Source organism: Antrostomus carolinensis, unplaced genomic scaffold, assembly GCF_000700745.2.
Source record: "Antrostomus carolinensis isolate BGI_N321 unplaced genomic scaffold, ASM70074v2 scaffold9275, whole genome shotgun sequence".
Lineage (NCBI taxonomy): Eukaryota > Metazoa > Chordata > Aves > Caprimulgiformes > Caprimulgidae > Antrostomus > Antrostomus carolinensis.
In genome coordinates this window covers 1-13,387 of record NW_010314199.1, presented here as the reverse complement: position 1 = coordinate 13,387, position 13,387 = coordinate 1, and the positions used below count along the sequence as shown (strand labels likewise).

At 40.5% G+C, this 13,387-nt stretch overlaps 1 protein-coding gene across 1 annotated transcript; it reads left to right on the top strand.

The window, feature by feature from the left end:
- The first annotated feature begins 628 nt into the window (after positions 1–628).
- On the top strand, positions 629–10,640 carry HMGXB4 (HMG-box containing 4). The gene is given in 12 exon segments (XM_010167561.1): positions 629–659; positions 1,242–1,387; positions 2,713–2,788; positions 3,744–4,187; positions 4,190–4,668; positions 4,873–4,896; positions 6,088–6,169; positions 6,635–6,699; positions 6,965–7,070; positions 7,600–7,769; positions 8,390–8,512; positions 10,465–10,640. Coding segments are annotated over 12 exon segments (1,791 nt in total). The 3' UTR covers positions 10,510–10,640.
- The last annotated feature ends 2,747 nt before the right edge of the window (positions 10,641–13,387 follow it).

The window sequence follows — 13,387 nt, the reverse complement described above, 5'->3', positions numbered from 1 at the left end:
AGTGGTAGTGTTGAGAAACACATCAGAAGGATGCACACCTTCACTACAAAATGTGTGAACCTTTAGTTAAAAATATTTTAAATAATTCTTTTGTAGTACAATGATTCCTACCTAGTTCCTTCTTCTCCTTCACTTCATCTGAGATTCAAGGGTTTGGAATCTCTCTTTAAGCATCCTGCTCTTTGCTACAGTGGCTCCTGACATAAAATGGCTTTGACACAAGTTTGGGTGCATTTGTGTGTGTCATGAAAATCAAACTCAGCTGTCTTCTCACCCTCTTTCTATTTTTGTCAATAAATTACTTCTGTGATTTGGAGATTTTACAGGGAAGAGGTGTTCTTTTATATCTTTAAAATAGTAGAACAACCACCTCCAGTCTAACTAAAAAAAAAAATCTGTCAAGCCTGAAGGGTGAGCATGAACCAACCAGAAGGCAGACTCCTTTCCTTTCCCACTGTCTTCCATAGAATCTTCACTTGGTTCAGAGGAAGTTTCCCATTTTATATCATGATTCTTCTTTATGGGAGGGTTATTTTCATTCTCTGTTTCTCAGACCTTTTCCTGTAGATGGGAACGGGGGAAGGAGCCCAGACGTGGCAACACATTCTCAGGCTCCTGCAGGACCACGATGGCTTATGATGACTCCAAGAAGAAAGAAGGTATGACTGCTTCATAATCTCAGAGGGAGTTGCCAAAAATAAAAGAGTACCCTCTGCAGCCCTTGCCAGGCCATGCAGTCAGAGTGGGAAAGGAAGCTAGTATCCATGGAGCCCTTAGATTTAACCTGGCTGAGTTGCTGGAGGATCCCAAGCCCTTGACTTCCAGGTGTAAAGTACTGGGATTAGAACTTGAGAGAAACGGGTGGTGCTTCCTAATGCAAACACCTCGATTGGAAACTCTGCCACTGCGGCCTTTCTTCTCCCAGCCAGGTTAATGGAATGGGAGACCAGGGATAGGGATATGTTCAGTCATGGTAACATTTCTAGGTCCAGTTGTCTTTGGGAAGAGATATACAAGGGTTAGAAATGAAATCTTGAGTCACTGAGTTATAGCACTAGAGCACTGAGCCCCATCCCTTTGGTCAGAGAGCAGATTGTTACATTTTAGGCCCCTGTGCTTGCTGGATTTTGTACATCACTGTGCCAACATCCACTGTTATTTTGTGCATAGTCCACATATCTATCATTCCTTAATGGGTTATATAATTTCTTCCTTTTTTTCCCATTTCACATAAATTTTAGAGTTCCTAGAGAGTGACCGAAGTGTTGATGACGGGCTGGCAACTGGCAGGATACATCGAGAGAAAAAGCGCTCTTACAAGGATCAGCTGCAAGAGGAAGACGGGATAGCAACTCAGGTCAGGAAGCCCTCAGAGAAAAGGTTGAAAGTGTAAGGATATGTGCAGAGCTAGTGATGGGATGGGATGGGTTTCTTGTTGTATTTTAATATGGAGATACATGTAGAAGACAGAAAGAGCATCTACTTATGTCCTGTATTGTTCAGTAACTTCCCTGGGGAAAAGGAGGGGGTCAAACCCAATTACAGCTGATTCAGATTTTTCTTGCCTCAGAAAACAGGGTAGTAGGATGTTCTCTTAGTCTTGATGTAGAACTTTGCAAGTCGTAAGATATCATGAATAACTTTTTACACAAAAAAAGGTTTTTAGAATTTATGGTTGTATAAATAGCCAGCAAAGGATGAATATAATGTTAACTGATGCGCTGTTGTCTTCCTGATTCTGCAGACAGCCTGAAACGATAGCTCTTGAGAGGTATGAACTTGCCCTATTCACCTCTTTGGAGCCTTAACTCTGAAATCATGTAGTGACAACTTAAGTTTCTTCAAAACTTTCCTCTTTGAGCTAAAATTTCTGCTGTTAGCTCAAAGGTGCCTATCTTGTGATTTATTTTTTTTAACTCTGGAAAAGAAGTTCTAGTTTAAAATTAAAATCTTCTTCTACCATGCAGATGAAATTCTGTAGAGGAGCTTCATTTTCAGACCATAAATTGGTCAAGAGACAAATAATAATTGGGTGACATGACATATTAAGGTCAATTTTTTGGCCCATCATTTTAATTGTCACCTCTCTTTACCTCCTTTCACTTCTTTTATCTTTTGCAGCATATTAAACATGAACTACTCACCTCCATTTTCAAGGCTTGACAGCCTATGCATGCTTAGTTATTTCTTAGCTTTATTAAGGGGAAGATATCTGTCTCTTTTATCAACTCATCAGCTGATCTCTGAAAGTGCTGGCTTTCATTACCCATTTCTCAACACTTTCAAATGTGCTTTTTCAAGTTTTCTTGTGTATTACTCCTCTCACTTGGTGGGAGCTGCCTATAGAGATCTGCCTTTTAGTTTCCTTATAGCTCTATTGTGCTGCAATGCCTAAAGAAAGCTTGATGCCAGTTAGGTAGCTGATGTGCTGAAACCAATCCTGACTAATATAATTTTTCCTGCCTATCCGGACCATGCTTTTTGTCTCTTACCTTAAACCTACACTGTGGGCTCTTGGGACAGAGTATGTTTCCTTTACTTGTTTTAGCACCTAGAATAATGATCCTGGTTCATACCTAGGGTTCCTTGATGTTACAGTAGTACAAATAACTCTTGATATCTCCTACAAATTATTATCTCTGACAATAGTCCATGTGCATCTCAGATTATTTCTCTCTTGTTTGTCAGCAGCTTTTTTTCTTCTTATTCTAGGACAGTGAGCTTTTTGCGGGGACAGAACCTCACAAAAAGAAGAGAAAGCACTCCTCCGATGAGTTCTGCTACAGAGGTAAGACAGAAATGAGACAGGGGAAGGGGCTAACAGATCATAACTTTGAGGAAAGGATACTGTTAAACCACTGTCATCAGGCATTGTGGTTAGCACTTTGTGGGGGGAAGGTACATCAACATGTTTTAGGAGAAGTAATCAGAAATCTGATGCTGACCAGCACCAAACAGCATAAGATTAGGGAATGATATATTCAGAGTCTAGCTTAATAAGTTGCCATTGTTGGGGTTGGAAATCTTCTACACCCCTTTTCATTGTCAAGTTGTTGTTTTCTAACCCATGCCTTGCCTTTTGGCATTTGCATTTCTTTTTTCCCTGTTGCATTACAATCTGTAATTTTATTTGCGGATACTATTACTTTCTCTAAATTTATAAAAAAAGAATGCATCATGGTGAAAAATAAAGGCTTTTGGGTTCAGTTTAAATACAGAAACATTATTCTCACAATTAATAAGCTGGACAGAAAATTACAGTTCTGTTCATAAAAGCTTAACAGGTTTAAGATTTATTTTTGACCCAATGAAAAGAGAAAGCCGAGCTGAAAATCTGTTTTCAGAATGAAAAAGCTTGTATTTTCAATTCACTGGTGTCACCTTGGCTAAAAATGGCATGAAAACCTTGGACTTGAGATTTAATTTCAGGCTCAATAAGATACATTTTCATCAAAATATGTTATTTCATAGTAGAATACAGAGTTTGACAAAACTTCAAGAACTTTCCTACTCTGTGTTCCTGCCTGAAATTATTTTATGAGCTTGGGCGTTAACAGCTCCTGAATTGCATCAGTAAGGCTGTGCTGAGCTGGCTACAGGCGTCAGAGATCTGATTAAGCCAGGATGCAAATCTGTTAGCTGTAATCAGAAGTCTTGCAGGATTACCACTTCATTTCTTTGGGTAGTATAGTGCTGTCTTTAAGGGAATCATCATGATGTACATTTCTCTTGATCTGTTTCAGGTGTTTTGCCTTTGGATCTACCATCAAAGAAGAAGAAAAAAGCAGTTTCTAGTCCATCCTCAGTGGATACAACCATGGATTTACTCAAGGCTATCACCTCACCTTTGGCCACAAGCTCAAAGTCTTCAAAGAAGACGTCTGAAAAATCATCTCACTCTTCCTCTGGCCATTCTGAAAGCAAAAGGGAGCACCACAAGAAGAAGCCAAGTGGGAGCAGTGGGGAGCACTCAGTGGATGATGGCAGCTTCCACAAATCTAAAAAAATGAAACCTCTCTACGTGAACACAGAGACACTTACTCTTCGTGAACCTGATGGCTTGAAGATGAAGCTCATCCTTTCGCCAAAAGAGAAAAGTAGTGCAGCAGATGATGATTCTTTCTCCTACTCTTCAGCTCCAGCAGCTGCAAAGAAATCTTCAAAGAAATCAGCTCGAGATGAGCAAGGCTCTTGCTGGGTCATGAGCTGCAGAGCTTCCTGAAGTCATCCCGGAAGAAGCACAAACCACCTCCAGACCCACATCCACCTTCTGAGAGTTTTGGTGCTGACACCTCCCTTTTTTCAGAGGGCCATGGGAGCGAGTATGAGATGTCGGGTATGGAGGCACCGCCAGAATCTGGTTCCTCTTCTGGTGGGGAGTTGGAGGCTGGAGAGCTGGTGATAGATGACTCCTACCGGGAAATCAAGAAGAAGAAGAAGTCAAAAAAAAGTAAGAAAAAAAAAGACAAGGAGAAACACAGAGAGAAGAAGCACTCTAAGTCTAAAAAGAGTTCAGGGCATGCTCCTGTGGCAGTAGCAGAAGTAACAGTGTCACCACCACCTCCTCCCAGTACCCTCTATGTTCCTCCTCCACCTCCTCCTGCTGTTTTTCATTCAGATGGTCAAGGTGAGAAGAGGAGGAAGAAGGAAGACAAGGAGAAGGACAAAGCTGAGAAATGGGAAAAGGAAAAGGAAAGAGAAAAAGAAAAGGAAAAGGAAAGAGAAAAAGAAAAGGAGAAAGAAAGAGAAAAGGAAAAGGAAAGAGAAAAGGAAAAGGAAAGAGAAAAAGAAAAAGAAAGAGAAAAGGAAAAAGAAAGAGAAAAGGAAAAGGAAAGAGAAAGAGAAAGAGAAAAGGAAAAAGAAAGAGAAAAGGAAAGAGAAAGAGAAAGAGAAAAAGTAAGGAAAAAATGGAGGGAAAATAGAAATTGGGTGATGGGTAATGGTGAATCAGGCACTCTGTTACGAAGGAATGTTAAGTTGAAACAGAAGGGTAACTAATACCAGGATCGATGGTTTCACTGAAGCACGTTTGGAAAAATGTCAGCCACTGTGATTTCTGTTTGGAATACATACCATTCTGGTTTTGTGGCACAGGCAGTCTTTAGCCAATAGAGGTTCTTTGAAAAGTTTATACTTGATTTGTTACTTAATTACATAACCTGTACTAAGCACAACTGCATCATTTTCTAAGGTAACTGGTTCTAGCTATTGCCAGTGGTTGAGTCCATCATCACAGTTCCTGTAAAAAGGAATCAAGCTCTAACTTGAGAAGTGGAGATATTCACCCATTTACTCCTGTATTTCAATGAAATTCTAATTCTTACAGACTACCACATTCCTAGTTTTGTCCTGTACTCATAAATTCAATTTTCCGTGGTTAGTGTATAAAAACATGAAAAGGAGAAATGGCAGGTAGCATATGAATGAGTTTACAGATCATATAACTGTAGCTGTGAAAGTATATAAATGGAGAAAAGCAGTTTCTGCATGTTCAGATACACAGGAGTTGCTTTGTGTCAGGAAATGGGCAGACGTAGCCCAAATTTGTTCAGCCATTATTCTTTTCTATTTGGTAAGTTTTCTCTGATCATAGTTTGGCAACTGCTTATTCCTCTGCTTGCAGTGTACTGAAACTTGTCTGTTTTCCTGCCAATTTGAAGTGTTTGGTAAGGATGCAAGGAATGGGACAAAACATTATGATGAGAACTGAATTGTTTTGACAGATCTATAATAGGCACTGTGAATAGTATGACAGATATATTTTTTATTACTATTTTAAAACTGACATATATTAACAGAGCTGTATGTTGATCCTGGATTTAGAATAGCAGGTTGTTGTAGCTTATGAATGAAATGCATTGATAGAGTTGTTGCAAGATAAGCCTTGTACTAAGACTGGTTCTAGCTGGTTCCCGTGCTTTCATAAACACTAAATTCAGCCAGAACATGCAAAACACTGCATTTTTAGGTTTCTGATCTAAACACCACGTCTTTATTTAAGTCTTCAATAAATGTCAAATTCTCATTAAATTTGAGTACATCTCACTATAATTAAAAATCTTTGTTTCCTTTTCTTCTTCTGACTAGCCAAAGAAGAAAAACATGTCTGCCTATCAAGTGTTCTGTAAGGAATATCGTACAACTATTGTGTCTGAGCACCCCGGGATAGGTGAGAGAATAATCTAGCCTTCTCTTTTGATTATACACCGATCAGATTAATTAGCAGAACATATAATCTCTGTTTCACACTAACCTCCTAATCTTGACAGAATGCAAACAATCTCCCATTTTTCTTTGAATAAGATGTGGCAAAGGGGACAGGAGAGGATTTCATTATTTGATTTCATTGTATTTTAAACAAGCTGTGAATCTGGATAAAGAAATTGCTAGTTCTTTCTTTCTTTACTCAAAGAGCTATCCTCATTGTGTCACTTTTCTGTATATACACATGACTTTATATAACTGGTATCAGCTTCCTTGTTGATTTTAAACAGTAATGGGAATATACACTGGCAGTCATTTTCAGGACAGTGTGGAGAGTTCCAGCTGTGGAATGGGTTGCTTTCTAAATGTTCTCTCCGTTATTTTATTATTTCATTTGTTTTAAACATTTTTTCTTCTTTCCATCTGCCAGATTTTGGAGAGCTAAGTAAAAAGCTGGCAGAAGTGTGGAAGCAGCTACCTGAGAAGGATAAACTGGTGAGTGTGTGTGAGAGATGTTTTTGTGAAATGATTTCTGTAAACTAGGTGCTTAGGTCAGAACATGCTGGCAGCATTGCCACCATACCTTGAAAAATGCTACCTATGTCCCCGAAGTATGTAAAGATGGGAAGTATGGAAAACTTGCCCTTGCAATCATAAAAACATCCATTTTCTTTATAACATCATTCTGCATCCAGGTCCTGGCACAGGTAACAGAATTACCTAATGTTATTAATCTCTTTTCATACCATGGTGACTGCAGATCTGGAAACAGAAAGCTCAGTATCTCCAACACAAGCAGAATAAAGCAGAGGCCACCACTGTGAAGAGAAAGGCATCATCTTCAGATGGTGCACCAAAATTAAAAGGTAATTCTTGCACTTTTTTTGCTCTGGTTTTCTTTCTTGGACAGGGAAGATAGTGTTGCCTGTGGAATAAGGAACGAAGGTCCTTTTCTCCTCAAAAGTCTTAACATTGAACTCATCATATTACTCAAAAACAGTGTTTCTGTGAGAGTGAGAATGATGTCAGCATTTTTAAAAAAGACTTCCTTATCTAATTTGTAGAATGTTGGGGGTTTTTTAGCAGTTTGGGGATTGAAATGTAAAATAAAAAGAGGCAGCAGAGAAGTTCTAGTGGGATTAGTTTGCTGCTAGACGAAAAAGAGTTGTTCTTGGCTTGGCATCTGTGTTTATCAAATCTCCCAAATTGCACTGAGCTGAGGTAGATGCTTTGTACGTGTACGAGGAGAGATTTGACTCCAAAGACCACAGGACCAGGTCTACAGAGCTATTTAAGCATCTCTTGCCTTTGAGATTTGAACTTCACTAAATAAATAGGCTTGGAAGTAAAAGAATGAAAAAAGAGAATATGGAATTTTAGTTTGTGTGTTTCCAGCTTCTCCAACAGGAGTGATTTCTCCTCATAAGAAATCCCCCACCAGCACCGTCGTGGTGTCTGCCTCACCAGCCAAAGTCCCTGAGACTGATCCTATTGATGTAGCTGCACACTTACAGTTGCTGGGTGAATCTCTGAGCCTCATTGGACACAGACTGCAGGAAACAGAGGTGAGTCTGTAACTGGCGATGTCACAGTGATGTCATGTAATCTACACACAGGATTGGGGGGGATTGTTGCTTTATTATACTTAAAAGTTTAGCCAGTGTTTTTCTGTTAGGAAGATAGAGATGACGTGTTGTGTTTCTCTGACGCATTGCTGTTTGTTTTCAGTGAAATAAAAAGCCTTGTTTCTCAGTAAATAGTAGGCATCAAAGAAAGACAGGTCCTTTGCAGCTCTAGGTCCTTGAAGGCAATTCTTAGTTCAACAAATGCTTCGGTCTTTCTTAATATATGTTCATCTTGGATCTGGTACTTCCTTGCTGTCTTTGCCAATCTCTGGTCCAGTTTCTGTTACTGTCTCAAGCCTCCTTAGAAAGCCATCAGAGAAGGCCTTTACCAAGATGCTTTTTGCATGTCCTGTTGGTGCCTACTGAACTATTAAATTTTTTGAGCCAGCAGTTTCTCTGTGAAGCACATGGCATAGTTTTGTTACTGTGTAAATAAGAAAGCAGACTGGAGGAGCTCAAGAATGAAGGTACTGTATCTGCATGAGAAGCGATACAGTTGTGAAAGAACCATAATTGCCACTACTCATCCTCATCCATTTTTTAATTTCCTTTTTTTACAGGGAATGGTGGCTGTTTCTGGAAGTTTGTCAGTACTTCTGGATTCAATCATCTGTGCTTTGGGCCCACTAACATGTCTGACCACACAACTACCTGAGTTGAATGGCTGCCCTAAGCACGTTTTGGTGAGTTCCCTGTGGTTATTTCCATTACAGCACTGTTAATTTCAGTAGAGTCCAGCTAGAGTGTTCTTGATGAATCAGTCTTATGATAAGATTATAATTCCAGTGCAATAAGAAAATTGTCTTGGTCATATGCTTTTATAGGGGAATATTTCTTTAAATTCTTTAAGATGTTACTGTTGTAAAATATTGTGCAAACTTTTTTTCTCACAGTGGCAACTGACCTAATATTTGTAGCACTGATTGCAGCGTGCATAGATCCCGTTACAGGGACTGAATCAATCTACCTGAATCAAATAATAGTGCCTGTACACATACCAGTATTTTTGAAAGTTCTGATTTTCCATAAAATTAAAAAGCACATTCTAGCTGCTCTGTATCACACAATCTGTTTTTCCTTTAGTAGCATAAAAAATAACTTGTGATCTCAGGATTCCTAATGGGATTGAGTGGGGCCTCTTACATGTGGCTGTAACCTTCTCCAAGGAAAGAAAAAATAGTTGTGTTTTAAGGAAACGCATAACTACAGGATCTTTTCCACTTTAAACTACATTTAATATTGAGCCCTGATTTAGCAACAGCTTGTGACATTTATGTAGTGTGATGTGGACATAGATTAAGATGGCAGCAGCTTTAAAGGAATCAGGAGTCATACCTCCAACAGGAGACATGAATAAAGCAGAGGAGAGGAGCAGAAATGAAAAATAAATATATAGTCTGTAAAAGTTAAGAGAATAAAAACAAATCTGGCAGAGAGAACAAGAAAAATGGGGTATGAATTGTCATGTTATAATAGGGCAGCCCAAACATTGATTCATTCTGAGAAAGGACTATTAACAACAACAAAGTTGAGAGCTTGGGCTGTAAGCTCCCACAAACTGGCTGTGTGCACAAAAGCTGAGTCAGTGGGGTGTTCCCATCCTAAGCCATGGAAAAACATCCTATGCTTTTTTCCCTCTTGCTTGCCAAGTGCATTGAGAGCAATGACACCACATGACTAATGGTGCATATATTTGAAACCTGATAACTTATTGTTGTAAGGAGCAGTTGAGCTTTACGTGGATTAAGGCACTTACCCTTCACTTCTGAAAGCTGGTATTCAGAGTGGATAATAAAGAAATTATTCTGATTTTTACCATCAGATACATACCAGCAGATCCATACCATCAGTTAAGACATGGATGATATCGTCAATGGTCGTGTTGTATGTAGAATGTAATTTATAGTTTCAGTCAGTAGGTGGCATTGTTGAGTTCTAGAATCACAACTGGTGCAGATCCAGCTCCTCTGTCTTCAGCAATTGAAAGGTGGTATTCCTAAGGCCTCCTTCAGCCATCCAGCCACAGGTTTGAGCTTACTGAAATACTGCATTTGAAGAACATACAGATAATATACTGCTGGGTCTTGTTTTCTGATGTGCACAAGAAGGACTCTTACTCTCAGAATTCTATTACAATTTGCAAGGAAAACAGGAGGGCACTTCTTTTTCCTATCTGACACCCTGTTAGTGGGTGTGTTTGAGGGTTTTCCTCTTCACTCTTACACTACAGAATTTCATAAAGGACTTGCAAGTGTAAAGTCAAGTAATTTTTTTACATGCTAGAACTTTGATCACTTTGCTCAAGTCATTCATCACTAGTCTTTCCTGTGGTTAATGTGATATGGTCCATGTGGTTTCACATTCGGAGTATGGGGTTTGTAAGGAGGAGATTACTTCAGGAAAGCCTCAAGCATTTTCATGGTTTCCATGTACTTACACTGAGGCTACCTTTATTTTTAGTTAACTTACATTTCCAAAAATATGAAAATAAGCCTAGCAGTAGTGGCAGATTTGTTTGTCTCAACATATGGTAACTTACAAGACAAGTGAATATGCTTAGTACCCTCATTGTGTCATTTTTTAAGGATTTTGAGTCATTACCCGACAGTATAAAATATTGACTTTCTTTTCCCAGTCAAACACACTAGACAATATCGCCTACATCATGCCTGGACTTTGATGGGAAAGGATCCTGGGATGTACTCAGCCTCTGTGTAACTGACTTGTGTACATATGCACTACGCCGGCACTCCCAAAGGGCTCCGTGTGTAGGCTTTTAAAGTTTTATATTTGTATAGTGTATACATAGGATTGTAACTACTTGACTTCTATTTTATGAAAAGTTGTGAAGTTAAGCTGAGAAAACCCTTTTGTGTTGGTGGGTGAAATGTCCTCCAATCTGAAAGTATTTTGTATGAAAAAGTCAGAAAGCTTTTGAGATACTCGCCTTAAATTCAGATCCTTTAGTGGGGGAAGCAGCCAGAGAATGGACTTCTCAATATAAAGAAAAATGTCACCGTGAGGAAGGTCATTGAAACAGGTGTCCCAGAGAGGTTGTTGACTCTCCATCCTTGATGATACTCAAAAACTGAATGAGCAGGCTGCTCTAGTTGGACTTTCTTTAGGCAGGGGCATTGACTAGGTGACCTCCTGACGTCCCTTCCAATATTCTGATATTCTGATATACTAATATATTTCAGACCACAGAATAGCACTGAACTCTTCACCAGCCCTATTTCTAACTGGTTTTCAGTTTAAAATCTAATGCTTGAGGGCAAAGCTGGATAGCTGATCAACGATACAGAGGTCTTTGCTTCTTGGTCAGTTCTTCCAACTGCCTCTTTTCAGTCAGCGGTAACTGAAAGTTGTCAGCATCAGCTGGCAGGTCTGGTAGCTGGCATTTGAAGTAGGGTGGAAGATGACAACAAATTTAATCGTATGGACTTGCACCCAAATCATCATTAGCATGATATATCAATCAACTGCATTGGCTTGAGAGAATGAACCTCCTGCTGATTTTTCGAGGGCATGGTTAGCCTCCTTTGATGGAGAGGAGTGTGGAAAGCAGATGGGAGAAACCTGGATTGCTTCTGCCCATCTTGCACCTGTTTTGTGAACAGACAACTTTGGTTTCTGAGATCACTGATCCCCCATCCCTTTCACCAGCAGTATTGACAGAGCCATGGTGCTGCTGTGAGGCAGTGACTCATGACCAGTTTGAAGCAGTTACGGCTGAGTAAGGCACATGTGAGTTGATTGGACCGATTCCCCTTCCTTCTAGCCACATACTTGGTGTTTGGTTTTCTGCTCCTCTAGGAGAGGAGCTGCAGGAGAACAGTTGATTCTCATATAGGCTTTTGTGTGTCTGTATGTGCATGTATGTGGTGTTCATATCATATGTATTTAACTTTTACCAATATCGGTAACAGATTTTAATTTAACCTGTATATTTCTCTCTGTGTGTATATACATATACATAATTTAAAAGCAAAAACCCCTCCCTCCACCAACAGTGTGTGGAAAATACAAATCAAGTTTGCCTCACCCCACTTCCTGCAGGAATCAGCTATATGAGTAGTATTAAGCGTTGGCATTGTGTGGGGAAACATGAGGAAGATTTACAGTGTTTTTAGAAACAGGCTATCTTATGAAGGCAGGTAGAACAAAAGCCTTTCCAGCCTTATAACATGAAAGTTTTCAAATGACACAGAAGAGCACTTTTTTACTTCAAATCTGACGTCTAGCTTCTGTTGTTTAAGGCAATTGAAAGTGAGCTGTCTGTCATTGTGGCTGAGCCCCAAATCCCATTTAAATTAAATCCTCCGGTGTGTGGGAGGGTTTTTCTCCCCATTCCTCTTTACCACGTGTTCCCCAGCTGTGCCTATACAAGGTAGCCTGTCTCTTACAGAGCTTTTCTCAGTGCAGCGTTAGGTTTTCTCAGTCAGTGGAGGAGGTAGAAGGTTCTTAGACCACCGTGTACAAGCTCTCAACCCAAGCCTTAGACCAGAGCATTCATGTTTTAACAATACACAATTAATCCCAGTGAGCCTGGAATTGGGAAGGGCCCAGGAGGGCGGCAGTCTGATCCCGGTTCAGATCTTGGCCAGTACCAAAGCATCTGCTGTTGGGAGTGGCACAAAATCACTGGCTCTTTCCAGTCCTTTGTAATTGAGAGCATCGTGGTGAAGGCATAGATCTGCACTCTGAGGAACAGAAGGGGATCAGCTTTAGCTTTGTCACCTATACAATGGAAGACTCTTGAAGAGTTTGAAAAACACACACAACCCTGGTGTATTGTATTTTTATTTAAAATTTGTACACTTTGTATAATCTGTATCTTGTGGTATTTGGTACTAGAGGGAAAACTTGACAAGACCTAGCAGTTTTTATATTTTTGTTATTTCCTTGCTGTTTGATCCAGATTACAATATACAATGAAACTTTTTTGTACTGTACTTACAATATAATTTTTTTAAAAACATTTGGAGTATTGTCATTCATTTCTGGCACGCACCGTGTTGTCTGCAGCTGTCGTTACTACTGGTATTTGGTGTTTCTCAGCAAAACACATCTAGTTCTAAACTTGTTCAACTCAGTTTGCAGGCAAGCTGTACTATTTCCTGTAGCACAGGTCACCCAAAATACTGCTCAAAGACTACCCACCGATGGGGACCTTCTGGAAGGGAGAGGGACCCCCTACACGGCAGATACCATCGGGGCATTGCTCTTCGGTTGGGTTCGTGGCGCTAAGGTGAGAAGCCCACACGGGGCTCGAGGGTGTCAGATCGTCATTTGCGCTGGTGATTAAGGGCTCTGAGCGTGGGTGGGTCGCAGCCTCGGCGTGTCCGCGGCGACGGCTCTGGCCGGGAGGACGCTGCAGAAGGCGGTGCCGCGCTGCCCGCACCCCCGGTGCCCGCACGCTCCGGCACAGGGTTATGGGTCACCAAATCCCTGTCACCGCGGGCTTTCGCGTATTCGGGCACGGCTCCCGCTCGCGGTTCTTCTGCGCCAGCTCGGAAGCGCAGCGCGGCTGCAGAGGGCGGTGGAGCCTCTCGGTG